Raw genomic sequence first — 18886 nt, forward strand, 5'->3', positions numbered from 1 at the left:
CATAACACCCCTGTCTCTCAGGGCACCCAGGCCAACTCCCTCCTGCAGGGGCCCCAAGCGCCCCCAGTTCAGACCTTCATGTAGCACTTTTCATGCTGGGTTGAGATTACTTGAGCACTTCAGACTCCACCCGTGGGCCAAGAGCTCCTCCTTGCTGGGACTCTGTCTTGATCATCTCTGCCCACTCAGCTTCCCACATGGAGGGCTCCTAGGAAGTGTGAGAATGAATAAATAAAAATATATAAATCCAAAAAGCTGCTGAAGGATTCTTGATTTTCCAGGCCTGTCTTCTAAGTAGGCCCTTGTGTTTTTAACTTGTGCTAAGAGTATAAGTCTAAATGAAAAAGAATCTAATGCTTACATTAGAACATGAACTCAATGTTTCTCAAGACTTTCTTTTTCTATTTTTACTATATTGAAAATGTTCACTCAAGCATATCTTCTTTACTCTGGATTGATTCCCCTTCAACTCTTTGGGAAACCCTCGTGGACCAGGCCACAGGGATTGTTTTTGTCTCTGAGAACAGGCACTCCCTGCTTTGCTGCTGCAGGAACACAGCTTGGTTGTCTTCTGTGGGGATGACATGAATAGTCTTGGTCACCACTCTTACAGGACCCCGAGTTAAATTGGCTTCAGATAGATACAAGGAAAATTCCTTGTTAACTATTTTATAGGTACAGATGGCAAATCTACAACTTATAATGGTTTTTTAAACAGCTTAATTGAGATATAGTTCACATACCGTGAAATTCACCTATTTATACCAATCAATGGCTTTTGGTGTGTTCACAGGGTTGTGGAAAGATCACCACCCTCAATTTTGGAACGTTTCCATCACCACAAAAAAGAAACCTCTAGCCTTTGGCTCCAACCCCAACCTCTCCCCGCAGCCAGGGTGGAAGATGGGCGGAGGCTAGCCATAGGCACAGGGAGAAAGCTCTGTGGCAAGTACAAGAATCTACTTTGTATGAATATGAATTAGTAAAGATCATTGTGTTTTCAAGTGACAGAAATCCAAATCAAACTGGCTTGGGCAAAATGGAGCATTTTTTTTTTTTAACATCTTTATTGGAGTATAATTGCTTTACAATGGTGTGTTAGTTTCTGCTGTATAACAAAGTGAATCAGCTATACATATACATATGTCCCCATATCGCCTCCCTCTTGCGTCTTCCTCCCACCCTCCCTATCCCACCTCTCTAGGTGGTCACAAAGCACCGAGCTGATCTCCCTGTGCTAGGCTGCTGCTTCCCACTAGCTATCTATTTTACATTTGGTAGTGTATATAAGTCCATGCCACTCTCTCACTTCATCCCAGCTTACCCTTCCCCCTCCCTGTGTCCTCAAGTCTATTCTCTAGTAGGTCTGTGTCTTTATTCCTGTCCTGCCCCTAGGTTCTTCAGAACCTTTTTTTTTTTTAAGATTCCATATATATATGTTAGCACACGGTATTTGTTTTTCTCTTTCTGACTTACTTCACTCTGTGTGACAGTCTCTAGATCCATCCACCTCACTACAAATAACTCAATTTCGTTTCTTTTTATGGCTGAGTAATATTCCATCGTATATATGTGCCACATCTTCTTTATCCATTCATCTGTCGATGGACACTTAGGTTGCTTCCATGTCCCGGCTATTGTAAATAGTGCTGCAACGAACATAGTGGTACATGACTCTTTTTGAATTATGGTTTTCTCAGGGTGTATGCCCAGTAGTGGGATTGCTAGGTCCTATGGTAGTTCTATTTTTAGTTTTTTACGGAAACTCCATACTGTTCTCCATAGTGGCTGTATCAATTTACATTCCCACCAACAGTGCAAGAGCGTTCCCAAAATGGAGTATTTTTTTTCATGTTAGTTTTTGTTTATTTTTATGTTTTAATCTTTATTTTATATTAGCATATAGTTGATTTACAATGTTGTGTTAGTTTCAGGTGTACTGCAAAGTGAATCAGGTATCCATATACATATATCCACCCTTTTTAAGATTCTTTTCCCATATAGGCCATTACAGAGTATTGAGTAGAGTTCCCTGTGCTATACAGTAGGTCCTTGTTGGTTATCTATTTTATATACAGTGGTGTGTATATGTTAATCGCAACCTCCTAAGGGAGCATTTATTGACTAACAGGATCCATGGACATTTGAGCAAGCAAACCATGGGAAGGGCACACAGGCAGCTGGCTCTTAGAAACAGATAGAACAAGGGACTTGAATGCTGCCAAGACTCTTCTTTCTCCTCTGCCCTCCTTTTCATTTTTTCTCAATAAAACCGTTTTCCTCCACACGGCAGGAAACAGCAGCATCTCCCCTGTCTCACATGGCATGCCTCCACCACCAAGGAACTTAAGAATCACTTGGAAGCCTAATGTCACCAACACGGACAAATTCCCCTGGAAGACAACCAGGCCAAACTTCAAAAATCATTATTGTTTTGTGGGGTGGGTTTTCTTCTGGGGGATAGGATGATGTTGTGTTTCAAACTTAGAATAACCTATACAACAGAAAAGGTGGTTGATGACAGCCAACATCTGGCTATAAATTAAAGACAGAAAGTAATACAAATTAAGAGGCATGTTTACTTCACACCATGTGCTTGAAATCCAATAATAGTCATGATGTAGATATAGGGGGTACCATAAAATCTGTGGGCGGTATCATGAAAAGGTTAAAAACAAGGATAAAATAAGGATAGAATGTTAATGCAATCATATGACGAAGTTCTGGTCAATGGGATGTAAGTAGAAGCAGTGTGTGCAGCTTTTAGGAAGTGTCCTTCAGGGGTGTCCTTTCTCTTTCTCCCTCCCCTTTCCTATTCTTGATGGTTTGAATGAGGATGCAAAGCCTGGCGCTGAAGCAGTTACCTTGAATCGTGAAGTGGAATTTGTCTGTTGAGGACAGTGAGCAACAGGATGGAAAGGGCCTGGGTTCCTGACGACCATGGGGCCATCATACCAGCCTGGGATTACTTATGCCAACGTTATAATAAGAGAGACAAAGCCTCAATCTTGTTCAAGCCACTGCTGTTTTGGAATTTCTGCCATACTTGGTCAAACCTTGGGATGAAAAATTGCAATAAAATGTTTCCTAGTCTAATAATTTCTCAATCTCAGTGGATGGTACTGACAGGGTAGGACAATGACATTTATGGGTAAAGCCTCAAAAATAAAACACCCTACTTCCTATGTACTCTTTCTCAGGAAGTCACTGGAGTAAACCAATTAAGAGGAAGACATGGGATCCTGGCAATGGGGAGTCCAACACAGGAGACGGGTGGAAGCATCTCTCAAATGGGGCTGGAGAGAAGCTCCAGGACAACAGGTGTGCAGCCAGCCTGGAGAGCAACCTGTCCAGATTGTAGCACAAGAGAAGATTCTTCTCCAATATAGATTCTTTTCCATTATAGGTTATTACAAGATGTTGAATATAGTTCCCTGTGCTATACAGTAGGACCTTGTTGTTTATCAATTCTATATATAATGGTTTGCATCTGCTCATCCCAAATGCCCAATCCATCCCTCCCCCATCCCCCTCCCCCCTTGGCAACACAAGTCTGTTCTCTATTTCTGTGAAGATAGGTTCATAGATAGGTTAATTTGTATTGTATTTTAGATTCTACATATGAATGATATCATATGATACTTTATCTCTGTCTGATTTATTTCACTTATATATATATATATATTCCAGGTCCATCCATGTTGCTGCAAATGGCATTATTTCATTCTTTTTTATGGCTGAGTAATATTCCATTGTATATATTTACCACATGTTCTTTATCATTCATCTGTCAATGGACATTTAGGTTGCTTCCATGTGTTGGCTATCGTAATTAGTGCTGCTGTGAACATTGGGGTGCATATATCTTTTCAAATTAAAGTTTTATCCAGATATATGTCCAGGAGTGGGATTGCTGGATCATATGGTAACTCAGTTTTTAGTTTTTAAAGGAACATCCATACTGTTCTCATAGTGGCTGCACCAGTTTACATTCCCACCAACAGTGTAGGAGGGTTCCCTTTTCTCCACATTCTTTCCAGCATTTATTATTTGTAGACAGTTTGATGGTGGCCATTCTGACTGGTGTGAGGTCCAAGGCCCCACTCTTTTTTTTTTTTTTTTATGTGCTTCCTTTTATTTTATTTTTTTCTCTTTTTTTTTTAATTGGAGTATAATTGCTTTATATTGTTGTGTTAGTTGCTGCTGTATAACAAAGTGAATCAGCTATACGTATACATATATCCCCATATCTCCACCCTCTTGGGTCTCCCTCCCACCCTCCCTATCCCACCCCTCTAGGTGGTCACAAAGCACCGAGCTGATCTCCCTGTGCTATGCGGCTGCTTCCCACTAGCCATCTATTTTACATTTGGTAGTGTATATATGTCAATGCAAGGTCCCACTCTTAATAATTGTATTATGCTCCTCACTTTGCCAGTTCAAAAGAATGTGGTGATTCCACCTGTAACTTTAGTTAAAAATCTGACAGAGGACTCTGGGAGTTGAGGAGATTGGCTCCCTGCCTGTACTGATTTCCCTAGATGGTGTTTACTGAACAAATATTCATTCGGGGCAGCATAACAGTTCCTAGAGGAGAAATCAGTTCAAGCACCACACTCATATTTTGTAACCTGAGTATTCCTCTTTCTCTCTTTCCTGTGCCCAGAGGGGCATAGGATGAATGCTCAAAGGCATTCCCTTTAATTTGTATACCCCCTTAGCCTCTGGGAAAAACACTGGATGTGGGTGTCTTGGTCAGGGCAATGTTAGTTCTGTAATGAATAAATCCCAACACTTCCGTGCCTCAATCACACAGGGCAGTCTGAGGCCTGTGTCCCAGTCAAAGAGCTAGCTCTCCTCCTTGCAGTCATCCAAGGACATAGGCTCCCCTCCTCTTGTGGCTCAGCCTTTCCCTAGCCTCCCTGTCATGAGCAGAAGGGGAGAGAGGGGGAGAAAGACAGCACTCTTTAGCCTGCTTGTCTGGTAGTGACACACATCACTTGGTCACCTTCCATTGGTGACAGCTGGTCACCTAAGACCCCATGGAGATGGCAGGGGAGCTGAGAAATGCAGCCCCTGGCTGGCAGCTCCTTTCCAGTAGCAACTCTATTGCATGGACAGAGAAGGACGAGCAGGGATGTTTGGTAGAGAGTTATCCTTCTCTGCCATAGGGAGCTTCCACGTTTTTTCCATTCAAGGAAAGACACTTACCTGTCCACATTGGAGAGAGGCAGGCAAAGAGTACTCCTCCATTTCCTCACGGCTGCATGTGGAAATCTGATGATGGCAAGCAAAACCCAGTGCCTTCCATCGATAGATGAATGGATAAAGAAGATATGGCACATATATACAATGGAATATTACTCAGCCATAAAAAGAAGTGAAATTGAGTTATTTGTAGTGAGGTGGATGGACCTAGAGTCTGTCATACAGAGTGAAGTAAGTCAGAAAGAGAAAAACAAATACCGTATGCTAACACATATATATGGAATCTAAAAAATAAAAAAAAAAGGTCATGAAGAACCTAGGGGCAAGACAGGAATAAAGACGCAGACCTACTTGAGAATGGGGAGGGAGAAGGGAAAGCTGGGACAAAGTGAGAGAGTGGTAGTGTATATATGGACATATATACACTACCAAATGTAAAACTGATAGCTAGTGGGAAGCAGCCGCATAGCACAGGGAGATCAGCTCGCTGCTTTGTGACCACCTAGAGGGGTGGGATAGGGAGGGTGGGAGGGAGAGAGACACAAGAGGGAAGAGATATGGGGATATATGTATATGTATAGCTGATTCACTTTGTTATACAGCAGAAACTAACACACCATTGTAAAGCAATTATACTCCAATAAAAATGTTAAGAAAAGAAACTGATGTTAAGTATTAAAAATAGATATGTATACAAAAAACAAACAAACAAAAAACGCAGTGCCTTGAAGACTTTGGCTAAAGCAGAGCCAGAGACCACCAGCTTCTTAGGGAAGTTCATTACTTTTTTCACTTTATTGAAGACAAGTAACCTCTCTCTCTTTTTTTGATATTTTTTTTTTCTAATTTTATTTTTTTAATTGAAGTATAGTTGATTTACATCATGTTAGTTTCAGGTGTACAGCACAGTGATTCAGTTATATATATGCATGTATATGTGTGTATATATATATATATATTCTTTTTCAGATTTTTTCCCTTATAGATTATTACAAAACATTGAGTATAGTTACCTGTGCTATACAATAGGTCCTTGTTGGTTATCTGTTTTATATACAGTAGTGTGTATATGTTAATCCCAACCTCCTAATAACCTCTCTTTTGAATAGACTCTATGGAAAAAAAAAGATGTTCATGTTTTCTAGGTAGGGAGCCTATCCATTTGAATATTACCCTAAACAAAGCTGCCTAAATATCCATCAAAAGGGGAACGGTTAAGTAAATTAGATATAACCACGCTATGGAATAATAAGCAGCTATTAAAAATCACACTGCACAAGATAGTTTATCGACATGAGAAAATATTCGTAATGTATTAGGTAAAGAAAGCAGGGAACCAAAGATAATTAAATAACTACTAATCAATGACTAACTAAAATTAAAAGAACTAACAGAACTATGTGTTCTTCTTTTTTAAAAAAGAGGGTTGTAATAGATTGCATTATTGTTCAAAAACACTTTCCGCCTCCTTTGTATACACTCTGTCCCATTGAGGTCGGCTTGGTCACTGAGTTTGCCATGTGGGTGGAAGTGATGTGGTCCTTCCAGGAGACCCGCAGGCAGGTACCGCTCCTGAGTCCCAGATGCACGATGATGGAGAGTGGCTGCCGCCGACCCACCATGGACGTGTGATGCGAGCAAGAAATAAACATCTGTCATCGTAAAACGCGAACTGAGCTTATCCTTAGGTGGCAGAGGTGTTTTTGAAAAAATTAACAAACTTAATTGAGAGGTCGAAGTAACATGAATGGGTTTCTCCTTATTTCACCACTTCAAAGAAAAACATATCTGTTTTTTGCTAGATCAGAACATCTTTATTATACTGTAAAAAGTATTATCTCCTAGTAGAGATTCTTGTCTCCTGATAAGAAGAAAAATAATCTCATTATGTTCTGATTGAACTTGATGTGTTCATGCCCCAAGAAATAGGGGAAGCAGAAAGAAACAGTGGGCAGTGCCATAATGGGCTTCATTCATTTCCATGCAAAGTAAGTATGCAAATGGCAATTTGAGGTCAAAGAAGAGATTCTGACACAAATGAAAAGGCCATGGCCTTTGAAATTAAATTGAAACCAGGCAGATTGTAAATACAAAAACTGAGGTAGCAGCAGTGAATTTACATATAATGGTTGCATTCACAGAGCAGGGCAAAGCAAATGACGCTGTTATCAGTTATGCAAGTAACTCCTATCCTGTAGGTGATGAGTAAAAATTATACAGTACCAGTAATTAAATAGCAATGAAATTCAATGGAGAGCAAGGGAATTAAAAGTTCATAAGAGGGCTTCCCTGGTGGCACAGTGGTTGAGAGTCTGCCTGCCAGTGCAGGGGACACGGGTTCGAGCCCTGGTCTGGGAGGATCCCACATGCCACAGAGCGACTAGGCCCGTGAGCCACAATTGCTGAGCCAGCGCGTCTGGGGCCTGTGCTCTGCAACAAGAGAGGCCGCGATAGTGAGAGGCCCGCGCACCGCGATGAAGAGTGGCCCCCACTTGCCGCAACTAGAGAAAGCCCTCGCACAGAAACGAAGACCCAACACAGCCATAAATAAGTAAATAAATAAATTAAAAAAAAAAAAGTTCATAAGAGCATTCTATTTGACTTATGATATTTGGGAATGAAATTAAAAGCAACTTCATAGTTAACTGACTGTAGAGACAATAATAATTCAGACTTACAAGCCACAAAGGAAAAGATCAGGAATCACGATAAAATTTCTCACAATGTGTCATGGAGGGACAAAATGATAAATCAGAATAATTGTTATTATTTTTAAAAATATTTATTTATTTATTTATTTTACTTTTGGCTGCATTGGGTCTTAGATGAGGCATGTGGGATCTTTCGTTTCAGTGTGCAGCCTCTTTGTTGCGGCGAGAGGGCTTCTCTCTAGTTGTAGTGTGCGAGCTCCAGAGTGCGTGGGCTCTGTAGTTGCTGTGCGCGGGCTTAGCTGCCCCGCGGCATGTGGGATCTTAGGTCCCCAACCAGGGATCGAACTCGTTTCCCCTGCATTGGAAGGCGGATTCTTAACCACTGGACCACCAGGGAAGTCCGCAGAGTAATTATTGTAAACTAAAACATTATTATCCCTTTGTAGGAGGGGAGGGGAAAAAAACCTCTCGTGAGATTCCTCCTTGCATCCTCAGTGACATTCTTGTCTCCGCAGTTGGAAAAGAGAATAAGTTAGAGGAAGTCTAGAGAAGGCAATGATCTCAGATGGAAATGGATGGTGGAGAGGCTATTGATGTAATTGCCAAACATGTACTTACCTACCATATGCTTAGCACAAGGCCAATATGATGTATAAAGTAGATTTTTATAACAGAAATGACAGCTGCTCACCAAAACTTGGTTTCTTTCCTTTCTGGGCTCACAGCTAGACAGCATTTTCCAGACTCCCTTGCAGTTAGTTGTGATCAAAGTATTAAAGAGAAAAAAACCCTACTAAGACAAAAATTGAGCTCTGAGTGGAAAACACACTGCATCCTTAGTAGAAGGAAAGCTTTTCGTAGCACTTAGCTTTGAAAAGGGACAAACTTTGAAGAGCACCTACTAAATATACAGAGCACAGAATGAGATGCTTTTCACACGGGTGCATGGAAAAGAAATATATTTGGGCAAAGAGGAAGGAAAATGCAGTGTCTGATGTTTTCAGTCACTGAAGTCTATCACACGTTGAAGAATGCCTGATACTAAATGACTGGAATCCAGTCAAAACATTTTTACAAGGTATAACTAGAATGAATTGTATTTTAAAAATTGTCTTATTGAGATATAATTCACACCCCATATAATTCACCCATTCAACATGTGCAATGCAATGTTCTTAGTATATTCACAAAGCTGTGCAACCATTGCCGCAATCTAATTTTAGAACATTTTCATTCCCCCTTGTATACCCACTCATTAATTCCCTTCCCCTCACTACCCGTCCTCTCAGCCCTAAGCAACCACTTATCTACTCTTGGTCACTACAAACTTGCCTATTCAGAACATTTCGTATAAATGGAATCATACAACATGTGATTTACTTTGTGACTGGCTTCTTTCACTTAGCACAGTGTTTTTGAGGTTCATCTATGTCGTAGCATGTATCGGTACTCCATTACTTTTTATTGCTGGATGACATTCTATTGTGTGTATTTACCACATTTTGTTTATCCATTTATTTGTTGTTGCATATTTGGGTTGTTTCCACTTTTGGCCATTGTGAATAATGTTACTATGAATATTTGTGCACAAATTCTCTATGTTTTCATTTCTCTTGGGTATATACTCCTAGGATTAGAATTGATCGGTCATATGGTAACTCTGTTTAATCATTTGAAGAACTACCAGATTGTTTTCCAAAGTGGCTACACCATTTTACATTCCTATCAGCAATGTAGGAATTTTCCACTTTTCCTACATCTTTGCCAACCCTTGTTATTATCTGACTTTTTTGATTATAGCCATCTTAGTGAGTGTGAAGTAGTATCTCATTGTGGTTTTGATTTGTATTTCCCTAATGAAATAATATTGAATATATTTTCCTGAATATATTGTGCTTATTGGCTACTTGTAGATGTTCTTTGGAAAAAGGCCTATCAAATCCTTTGTTCATCTTTAAAGTGGGTATTACTGAGTTGTAATTTTATTTATTTTTTAAAATAATTTTTATTTATTAATTTTTGGTTGCATTGGGTCTTTGTTGCCGTGCACGGGCTTTCTCTAGCTGTGGTGAGCGAGGGCTACTCTTCGTTGCAGTGCACGGGCTTCTCTTGTTGAGGAGCACAGGCTCTAGGTGCATGGGCTTCAGTAGTTGTGGCACGCGGGCTCAGTAGTTGTGGTGCACAGGCTTCGTTGCTCCACGGCATGTGGGATCTTCTTGCACCAGGGCTCGAACCCGTGTCCCCTGCATTGACAGGCAGATTCTTAACCACTGTGCCACCAGGGAAGTCCCTGAGTTGTAATTTTTTAAAATATATATTCCAGACACCAGTTCCTTACCAGATGTATAATTATAAAATATTTTCTCCCATTCTGTGCATTGTCTTTTCACTTTCTTGGACTGTGTCCTTTGAAGCACAAAAGCTTTTAGTTTTGATGAAGTCCAATTTATTTATTATTTCTTTTGTCATTTGTGCTTTTGCTGTTGTATCTAAGAATCCATAGTCTAACTAAAGATCATGAAGAGTTACTCCTATGTTTTAAGATTTTTATAGTTTCATCTCTTACATTTAAGTCTTTGATCCATTTTGAGTTAATTTTTGTATATGGTGTGAGATTTGGGGGAGGGGGTTGTCCGATTTACCCTTTTTCCCGTGGAATTTCAATTGTTCTAAATTCATTTGTTGAGAAGACCACCCCTTCCCTCATGTAATTGTTTTGGCAAGCTTGTTGAAAATCATTTGCGCCTAAATGAGAGGGTTTATTTCCGGACTCTCAATTCTATTCAATTGATCTCTATCTGGTGACAATGAGTACTAGCAAGTAATTAAGCGATTTGGAACTCTTTGCTTAAAACTGCTCTTAACTGATTCTTACACTTTTAGGCAATCCATCATTGTTTGTTTAATTTCAGAGCAAACCTTCCGAAAGTGGTAAATGACAAACTGTTCCAAAAAATTAAAGCGAATTAAAATAAATTGTTTTGAAAAGGTTCTAAAAAAATTCAAAACATCCTGGGGTGTGGTAATATTTGAGTGAGAAATAACTGGCCTAGTTCACTCGCTCCATTGTTAGTTAGAACGTCTCTCCCTTTCTCCTCAGGGACGGGCACTCTCAAAGATCATTAACCCTACAGTGGAGGAAAGCAGAATTTCCACTGCCATCACTGGTTTTCTCTCCCCTGAGCAAGTGCTGCGACGTCTCTAAAAGCCATAGAAAATTCTGTAATCTCTAGAATTTTTCAACCGCCTTCCCAGAATGCGATTTGTTTACTACCAAAGCTGAGAAGGAGAAGCGCACACCTGGCCATCGCAGGTGCCCGCTCGCCCGAGAGCGTCGCCCAGGCCTTAGGAAAGCCAAGGTCCTGTTCGCACCTGCTCGCCGAAGGCGCCAGAGCCCCTGGCAGCTCAGGCTCCCCATCTGGGTCTAAGCCTTCCCCTCGCAACGCGCCCCTGGGCCTCGTTTAAAGGGCACCGCGGGTGCAGAGTTTCAATGATGCCGTCCTCTTGGGCGCTCGCAGCGCGCCATCCCCGGGGCCGCTCTGCCGGCGAGCCCGGCCACCTGGTTTCTTCTAGGCGGCAGGTCGGAGGCCCCCGGGTCCCGCTCGCTGCGCGGTGGCGTCGGCGGACGGGGTGGCGCGGAATCGCGGGCCGCGCAGAGGCGGTGGGGCCGGGCGGGCGGTGCTGGATGGGACGGGGCGGGGGCAACGGGCCCCACCCTCGCCTGGGCGCGGCTTGCGGGCCGGGCGGGCGGCCGCAGACTCGACGAGAGCCGGAGGCGTGAACGCCGACCCCGGAGGACTCGGCGGCCGGCGCGGGGCGGCGGGTGTGCGGGCCGCGCGGCTTCCCTCGGCGGCGCCGCTCCGGGCCTCGGCCATGCCCTCGCCGTGGAGAGAAGTGCTCCTGGAGAGCCTCCTGGGTAAGCCGAGGCCGCCCGCCGCGCATTCGCCGGTCCGCTCCCCCGGCCCTGCCCGGAGCCGCGGTGCTCGGCCGGGTTGGCTGAGCTCCCAGAGGGAGGAACGCGCACTCGGTGCCCGGAATAGAGATGCTTATCGTCCCCCTGGCAACTTCTGCTGCTGGAGGAATTGAGAGAGAGAGAGCTCCCACGCCACCCTGGTGTTGCGCCCAAGGGGCCCGACTTCTTCACCTGTCGGCCTTGAACCGCGAAGCTGGTACCAACCCCGAGTCCCCTCACCCGTGATCTTTAAGTTTAACTGAATAAATTTCAGCACCGAACTTTACCTTTCAGAAGGAAAGGGGCACCCGTTTCCCCCGGTAGCTGTAGGTGAGCACTTAGCGCGGTGGCTACCGCCTGGGTTGACCCCTCACAAGTGGCCTTGGGTAGTGGCTGCACATTTGAGTATTTGGCGGAAAACGTCGAACTCGAGTCCCATGTGCTCACTTAGCAGCTTTGCAGAAAGTCCCAAGAACAATTATTGTTGTAATATTGTCGGAGTTGTATGGTTGAAATCAGAATCCCCAGACAAACGTTTAGGAGATTGCTAGCATCTCGCTGTTCACGATGAAGGGGAGGGGTGCCTTCCTAAGAACTCGATTTTCTGGGAGCTGGTAATGCTCGGGCTCGGGGGTGGGGCTCATTTTTTGGCCCAGTCTGTATCTCACAAGTACGCGATGTAAAGCGAATTACATTCAGTGAGTACCTAGGGTGCTGGGTACTGTGTGTACTTATCTTTTTTAATCTTAATAACTCTGCGAGGTGGTTAAAAGTACTGCTTTCGGTGGTTAAGGATGGTTTGGAACCGGACCGCTCGGTTTTAAGTTCACTCTGCCATTTGCCACTTTTGTGACCTTAGGCAATTACTTAACTTTCTGAGTCTAAGGAGTTTTTGTTGTTTGATTTTGCATTTGTAAGAGGGGAGTAGAAATAGTGTCAATTTCATAGGATGCGGAAGAAGAGAGAAGATCGGGGTGAATTCTTAGCACAGAGCCTAGCACATGGTAACTGCCCATTGGTTAATTATCATCATTGTAGAAGATTACACAGTCAGTAGTTGGCAGCTGTGAAAGTAACATCAAATCTGGGTTTTCCACTACCCTACACTGTCTCCTAAGGGTTAGGTTTAAAATAGTCTGCTCACAAGAAAATGATTATTTCCTAACTCATGTGCCTTTGGCTGTAGTCTGGAGTGGGAGGAAGGGGTTCTGCCGTTTCTTGCTCTTTTTGATGTTCACGCTATTTCTCATTAAAGAAGGGTCGATTTAGTTAAGGAAATTTTATCAATCAGGGTCCTGACAGGAAACCAGATTTAACCTAGATGGTCCAAATGAAGAGCCTTTAATAAAGGGACTACCTACCTACGGGAGGTATGAACGAGGTTAAAGGGACAAACAAGGGATGTTGAGCCATTCTCATTCTGGGCCTGACAGGAAAGGGGAGGAATTCTGTTACTGGAACCCAGTTAAGGCCAGGGTCATGAAGGAGGGCAGCCAGCCGGAGGAGTTTTAGTGGAGGGAAGGGCTACTGTTTGAAACAATGAGAAAGTTACACTTTCTCTCTCTTAAAAACTTTTTTTTCCCTAGGATATGTTTCTTGGTCTCTCTGCGATGGCCTGGGACCGATGATCTATTACTTTCCCCTGCAAACACTAGAACTCACTGGGCTTGAAGCTTTTGCCATAGCATTTCTTTCTCCATTATTCCTCACAATTACTCCTGTCTGGAAATTGGTTAACAAGAAGTGGATGGTAGCCCTGTTGCGGATAATTACCGTTGGTAAGATTTAAAAGTGATTCCTTAAGTTTTTTTTTTTTTTTTTAGTTAAAAATCAAGTGAAAATATGTAGACTGTTCTTTGAATGCTAAATGATTAAATAAAAAATAAAAGATTTCTCTTTCTCTTACTACTACCTTGAAGAGTTTTAGTAGAATTGGAAGTCTAGACCAAGAGTCAGCATGTTTACATGTTTAACTTTTCTGTCAGATTGGAAGGGCTTAAGGATCACTGAGATGAAGAGGGGAAAGATACCTTGGAGAACAGCTTAACTCTTGAACATATTTTTGTTCTTTTTTCCAACTATGACACAAAACTCCGAAGCCATTAAAAAGTTGTCAAATGATACTGCCTAAAAATATGAAAATTATGCATGATGAACACCGTATTAAGCAAAGGCAATCAACAAATTAGGACAGCTATTGCAGCTCTTCCAGTCAGAGGGCTAATTTCATTAATATATGGAGTTCTTACAAATCAATGATAAAAAAGTACCAATAGTTCAATAGAAGAGAAAGCAAAGGATATGATCAGTTTACTGGAAAGGAAATATAACTGGTTCTTAAAAAGATACTAAAATGTATAGAATACAAATCATACACACACACACATATTCATAGACAGTCTCACATATCAGGTTGGCAAAGAACAAACTCTGACAACACTGTTGCAAGCGTGGGAAAGCAGGCACTTATGCATTGCTGGCGGAGCTGTAAAGTGTCACAACTTCTGCAAAGGATCGGTTAGCATTGTTTATCAAAAGGACAAATATGTATCTTTCACTCAGCAATCCCACTTCTGGGAGTATATTCTATAGATAAACTCACATATGTGTAAAATGATAAAAATAAAAGGTTCTTTAATCATTGCAGCAATGTTTATAATAATAATGTTAGAAATAACCTATATGTCATCTATATGGGATAGGTTAGGTTAAATAAGTTATGGTTATGAAACTTGGAGTACTATAGAATACTATGCAGCTATATTAAAGAGTGAGAGCATTTCTGTAAGGAAATGGAATGTTCTTCAAAATATGTTGTTAAGTGGAAAAAAAGAAGCGCTAAACAGTATGTGCAGAATACTAGCATTTGTGTAAAATAGGTTAGATGAAAATATATTTAATAATTAATTGGACATGCATTAAATAGGTCTAGAAGTATTTTTTAAAAACCTGATACCATTTTAGTTGCTTCCAAGGTGAACACTTTGGTCCCTAGACACAGGTATGAAAGGGAAACTTTGCACTGTATACCTTTTGTAGCTTTTGAATTCTGAATTTCAGTACGTTACATTGCCAAAACCCAGCAATTAGAAAATGTACACTTACTATCACAAACACTTGAGGTTATTAACATTAATAAATATTGAGAGACCTTGGAGAAGTACTGGTAGTAAAAAAAAAAAGGTGAGGTGAGGTCATGGAGAAAAGGTTTTAAAAAACAAAAACACCAGACTCCAGTCTGGTGGAATCTGTAGCTGAAAAGTCTGCCTGTCTTGCCCTTCTGCTATAACACACTTGGTTTCTCTGAGTTTTCCAAGTGGCATTTGTTCTTGAGCCACACTATGTATATCTTCTGTCTAGGAACAGTCACTTGACTTTTTTCAGAAACAGTGACAGGAATCACTAGGGAATTGCTTTCTGTTTTTCTGTGCATCAGTCCCTGAAGAAGGCAGAACGTGGTCAGTGAGTGTAGTGAGTTATGTGGTTACCCACAAAGGTCTAGAGCTCAGAAATAGCAGTGGTAAAGACCACTGGAAAATGCATCCTTTTAAAAGATGATGTCTATAGGAATGAAATAACCATGAAATTTTCAGCTCTAGAAATAATAGAAATGAAACTTTCTTCTTTTTGAGTATATATAGTAACTGAGTTAAACTGACCTTGGCTTACAGAATCCTTCTATGAATGATGATGGCCTCATCATACTCCTTGGTCGGCTTTATGGGAGGGATCTCATCAGTGGCCCTTTTTCGCTGCCTTTGCTCAATGCTGCCTGTGGCAGCTTTACCTACAAAGCCACCCACCGAACAGTTACTGGGACAGTTTTTTATTTTTGAGTCCAGTTCTGGCCCAGGAACTTCTGGAGGCTATAATGTAACAGTAGATAACTTTGGCGGGGGGTATGGTATTTGAGATGCTTCTTGTTGCCCCCCTTTCATCTGCTTCCTCCCTGAAAACCCATCACCTTGAGTAGAGGTAGAATTGTATTTGAGAAAGGGGAGTGGGTAGGAAAGTGACTCAGAGTTGAGGATGAAGAAACCAGTTTTTGTCAGGTGCTCTTCCAGGTAGCCATTGAGCTTTGTTGATGCTAAAGAGAGGCTGAAGTAAGCCATGATTTGCCTTAAAACTCCCTTTCCAGGTGCTTCTTAAGGAAACGAAACAACTTTGTTTTTACAGAGTCCTAAGGCATTCTTACATAACTACAAAGAAGATCTGAGTGTTCTGTGCTATCTCACTGCTGACACCTCAGATATTTTAGGTTGATTACTATGTGGTTAACTATTAAACTAGTTCATACTACCAGTGATTTAGGTTATTTCTGACCTTAAATATTTTGACCCACTAAAATGGCTACGATCAAAAACATAGACAATAAGTGTTGACAAGGATATGAAGAAATCGAAACCCTCACACATTGCTGGTGGAAATGTAAAATGGTGCAGCTGATTTGGAAAACAGTTTGGCAGTTCCTCAAGATGTTAACCATAGTTGTCATATGACCCAACACCTTTACTCCTTGGTATAGACCCAAGAAAAATGGAAACATATGTTCACATAAGACCTGGTACACAAATGTTCATAACAGCATTATTCATAGTAGCCAAAAAGTAGAAACAACCCAAATGCCCATCAACTGATGAATGGATAAACAAAAGGCAGTATATCCATGCCATGGGATATTATTTAGCCATAAAAAGGAATGAAGCTCTGATACATGGTACTACATGCATGGCCCTTTTTTAAAAAAAGATTTTATTGAAGTTTAATTGGTTTACAATGTCATATTAGTTTCAGGTATACAGCACAGTGATTCAGTTTTATATATAATATAATATATTTTTCAGATTCTTTTTCCCTATAGGTTATTACAAAATACTGAGAATAGTTCCTTGTGCTCTACAGTAGGTCCCTGTTGGTTATCTATTTTATATATAGTAGTATGTATATGTTAGTCCCAACCTCCTAATTGTCCCTCCCCCCCTTACTTTTCTCATTGGTAACCATAAGTTTGTTTTCTATGTCTGTGAATCTCTTTCTCTTTTGCAAATAAGTTCATTTGTATCTTTTTTTTTTTTTTTTAAGATTCCACATATAAGTGATGTCATATGATATTTGTCTTTCTCCGTTTGGCTTACTTCACTTAGTATGATAGTCTCTAGGCCCATCAACATGGATGAACCTCGAAAACATTATGCTAAGTGAAAAAAAACCAGTCACAGAAGGCTGCATATTTTATGATTTCATTTATATGAAATGTCCAGAATAGGAAAAATCCATACAGATAGGAAGTAGATAAGTGATTGCCGGGGGCTGGGGGTCGGGGTTGGGGGGAAGAGGAGGAAAGGGGATGACTGCTAATGGGTACAGGTTTCTTCCTGGGGTGATGAAAATGTTCTGGAATTAGATAGTGGTAAGAGTTGCACAACTTTGTGAATGTATTAAGAACCATTGAATCATACACTTTAACAGAGTGAATTTATGGTATGAATGATATCTCAATAAAAATTTTCAAAAAGATTTATGCACACAGATAATTATATATTAATTCTATCTTCCCGAGTGTAACCATGGTATCAGACACAGCAGTTATCAAATGCAGATCATCGCATACCAATGCATGATTGCCAGAAATGTTCAGCTCTCCTTAATTTGCAGGCAGCATAGCCTCCTTTCAGGCTCCAAATGCCAAACTTCGGCTCGTGGTTCTCGCGCTCGGTCTGTCTTCCTCACTGGTAGTGCAAGCCGTGACATGGTGGACAGGAAGTGGTTTGCAAAGGTATGGTTCATATCTTGTGCCTGCAGACAAACCAATGTGGTCAGTTACCAAAGGGAAGGTTGGGACCAGGAGTTGCAAGATATAGTATTTACCTTGCATAAGGCCTTGTAGAAGTCTCACTTTTCTCCTTTTCACAAAGTTGGGATGTGAATATTTGCCATCAGTCTCAATAATGTTGTGAGAATGAAACCATTATAACAAGTTGCCTAGGTAACGGGCTATACAAAGGCTAAGTCATGTGCCAACAAGGCTAAGTCATGTAGATTACCAACAAGACTACCTCATATACTCCTTCTATGACACTGTGAAATTCACAATGGATATAGTACATTGAAACCACATAAAAAGTAGTTAAAAATACTTCTGTCCTTACAGGTACTTCAGAATCTGGGGATTCATTTTAGGACAGATTCTTCTTCTTGTTCTCCGCATTTGGTACACTTCACTGAACCCAGTCTGGACTTATCAGATGTCCAAAAGAGTGATACTGACATTAAGTACCATCGCCACACTTGATCGCATTTACACAGGTAAGTGTAGGCCCAGTTTATTTAGGGATTTTCCCTCTTGCACAGTTTATTTACCTTATCTAAATGTAACACATCTTGGAAAGATAAAACTAGTCTTTCTGCACTCTATCTCCATTTCTACTTTTTCTCCCTCTGCAAGAGTAGCTGGCACAGGTAGTAGACTGTTATCTAAGCAGAAGGCACCTTTTCCTCACCAGCATAGAGGGTGACAATAGCAATCCATCTCTGGCTTGTCTCAGCGTGGAGTGCGAGAGTAGACCCAGGCCTCATACTCCCTGCTGGCTTTCAGCTCTGTCTTCCTCCTCTTTCCCTATGGACAGGACTTTCCAGGACGAGGACGGTGGGAACTGCATGGGTTTGTTTGGTTTTTTTTGGTTTGTTTGTTTTTTGCTTTTGTTCCCGCCCCGCCCCGGGCCCAGGTCTGAAGATATTTAAGCTCCAAATATGAAATTTAAAAAGAAAGGAAATCCTACATATTCATACCACCTTTCAGATCACCTGTCTGGAGCTGACAAGCAAACTTGGACATTTGCTTCACATGCTAACTCGAGACTCTTCTGAAAAGAAAGGAGAAGTGTTACTAGATTCTACATAACTTGCTCCTGGCTTTGTGTGTAACTCTCAGTGAGTCGCTGTTCTTTTGTAAATACAAGGAGAAATCTCACAGATTAATGGAAGTTTAGAGGATTTGGTTCACCATGAACAAAGGGCTTGTATAATTCCCCCTTGGCCCCAATTTTGGCATGAAGTGGGGTTAGTGAGAACAAGG

The 18886-nt window shown here is 41.4% G+C and overlaps 1 protein-coding gene across 1 annotated transcript in view; it reads left to right on the top strand.

Annotated features, from left to right (window-relative positions):
* Positions 1-11732: 11732 nt before the first annotated feature.
* The window catches only part of CWH43 (cell wall biogenesis 43 C-terminal homolog), a 59646-nt gene continuing 52492 nt past the window's right edge, over positions 11733-18886 (top strand). The window contains 4 exon segments of the mRNA XM_061191380.1: positions 11733-11775; positions 13398-13589; positions 17467-17587; positions 17963-18117. Coding sequence (XP_061047363.1) covers positions 11733-11775; positions 13398-13589; positions 17467-17587; positions 17963-18117 — 511 coding nt within the window.

This window comes from Eubalaena glacialis, chromosome 5, assembly GCF_028564815.1.
Source record: "Eubalaena glacialis isolate mEubGla1 chromosome 5, mEubGla1.1.hap2.+ XY, whole genome shotgun sequence".
NCBI classification, from domain to species: Eukaryota; Metazoa; Chordata; class Mammalia; order Artiodactyla; family Balaenidae; genus Eubalaena; species Eubalaena glacialis.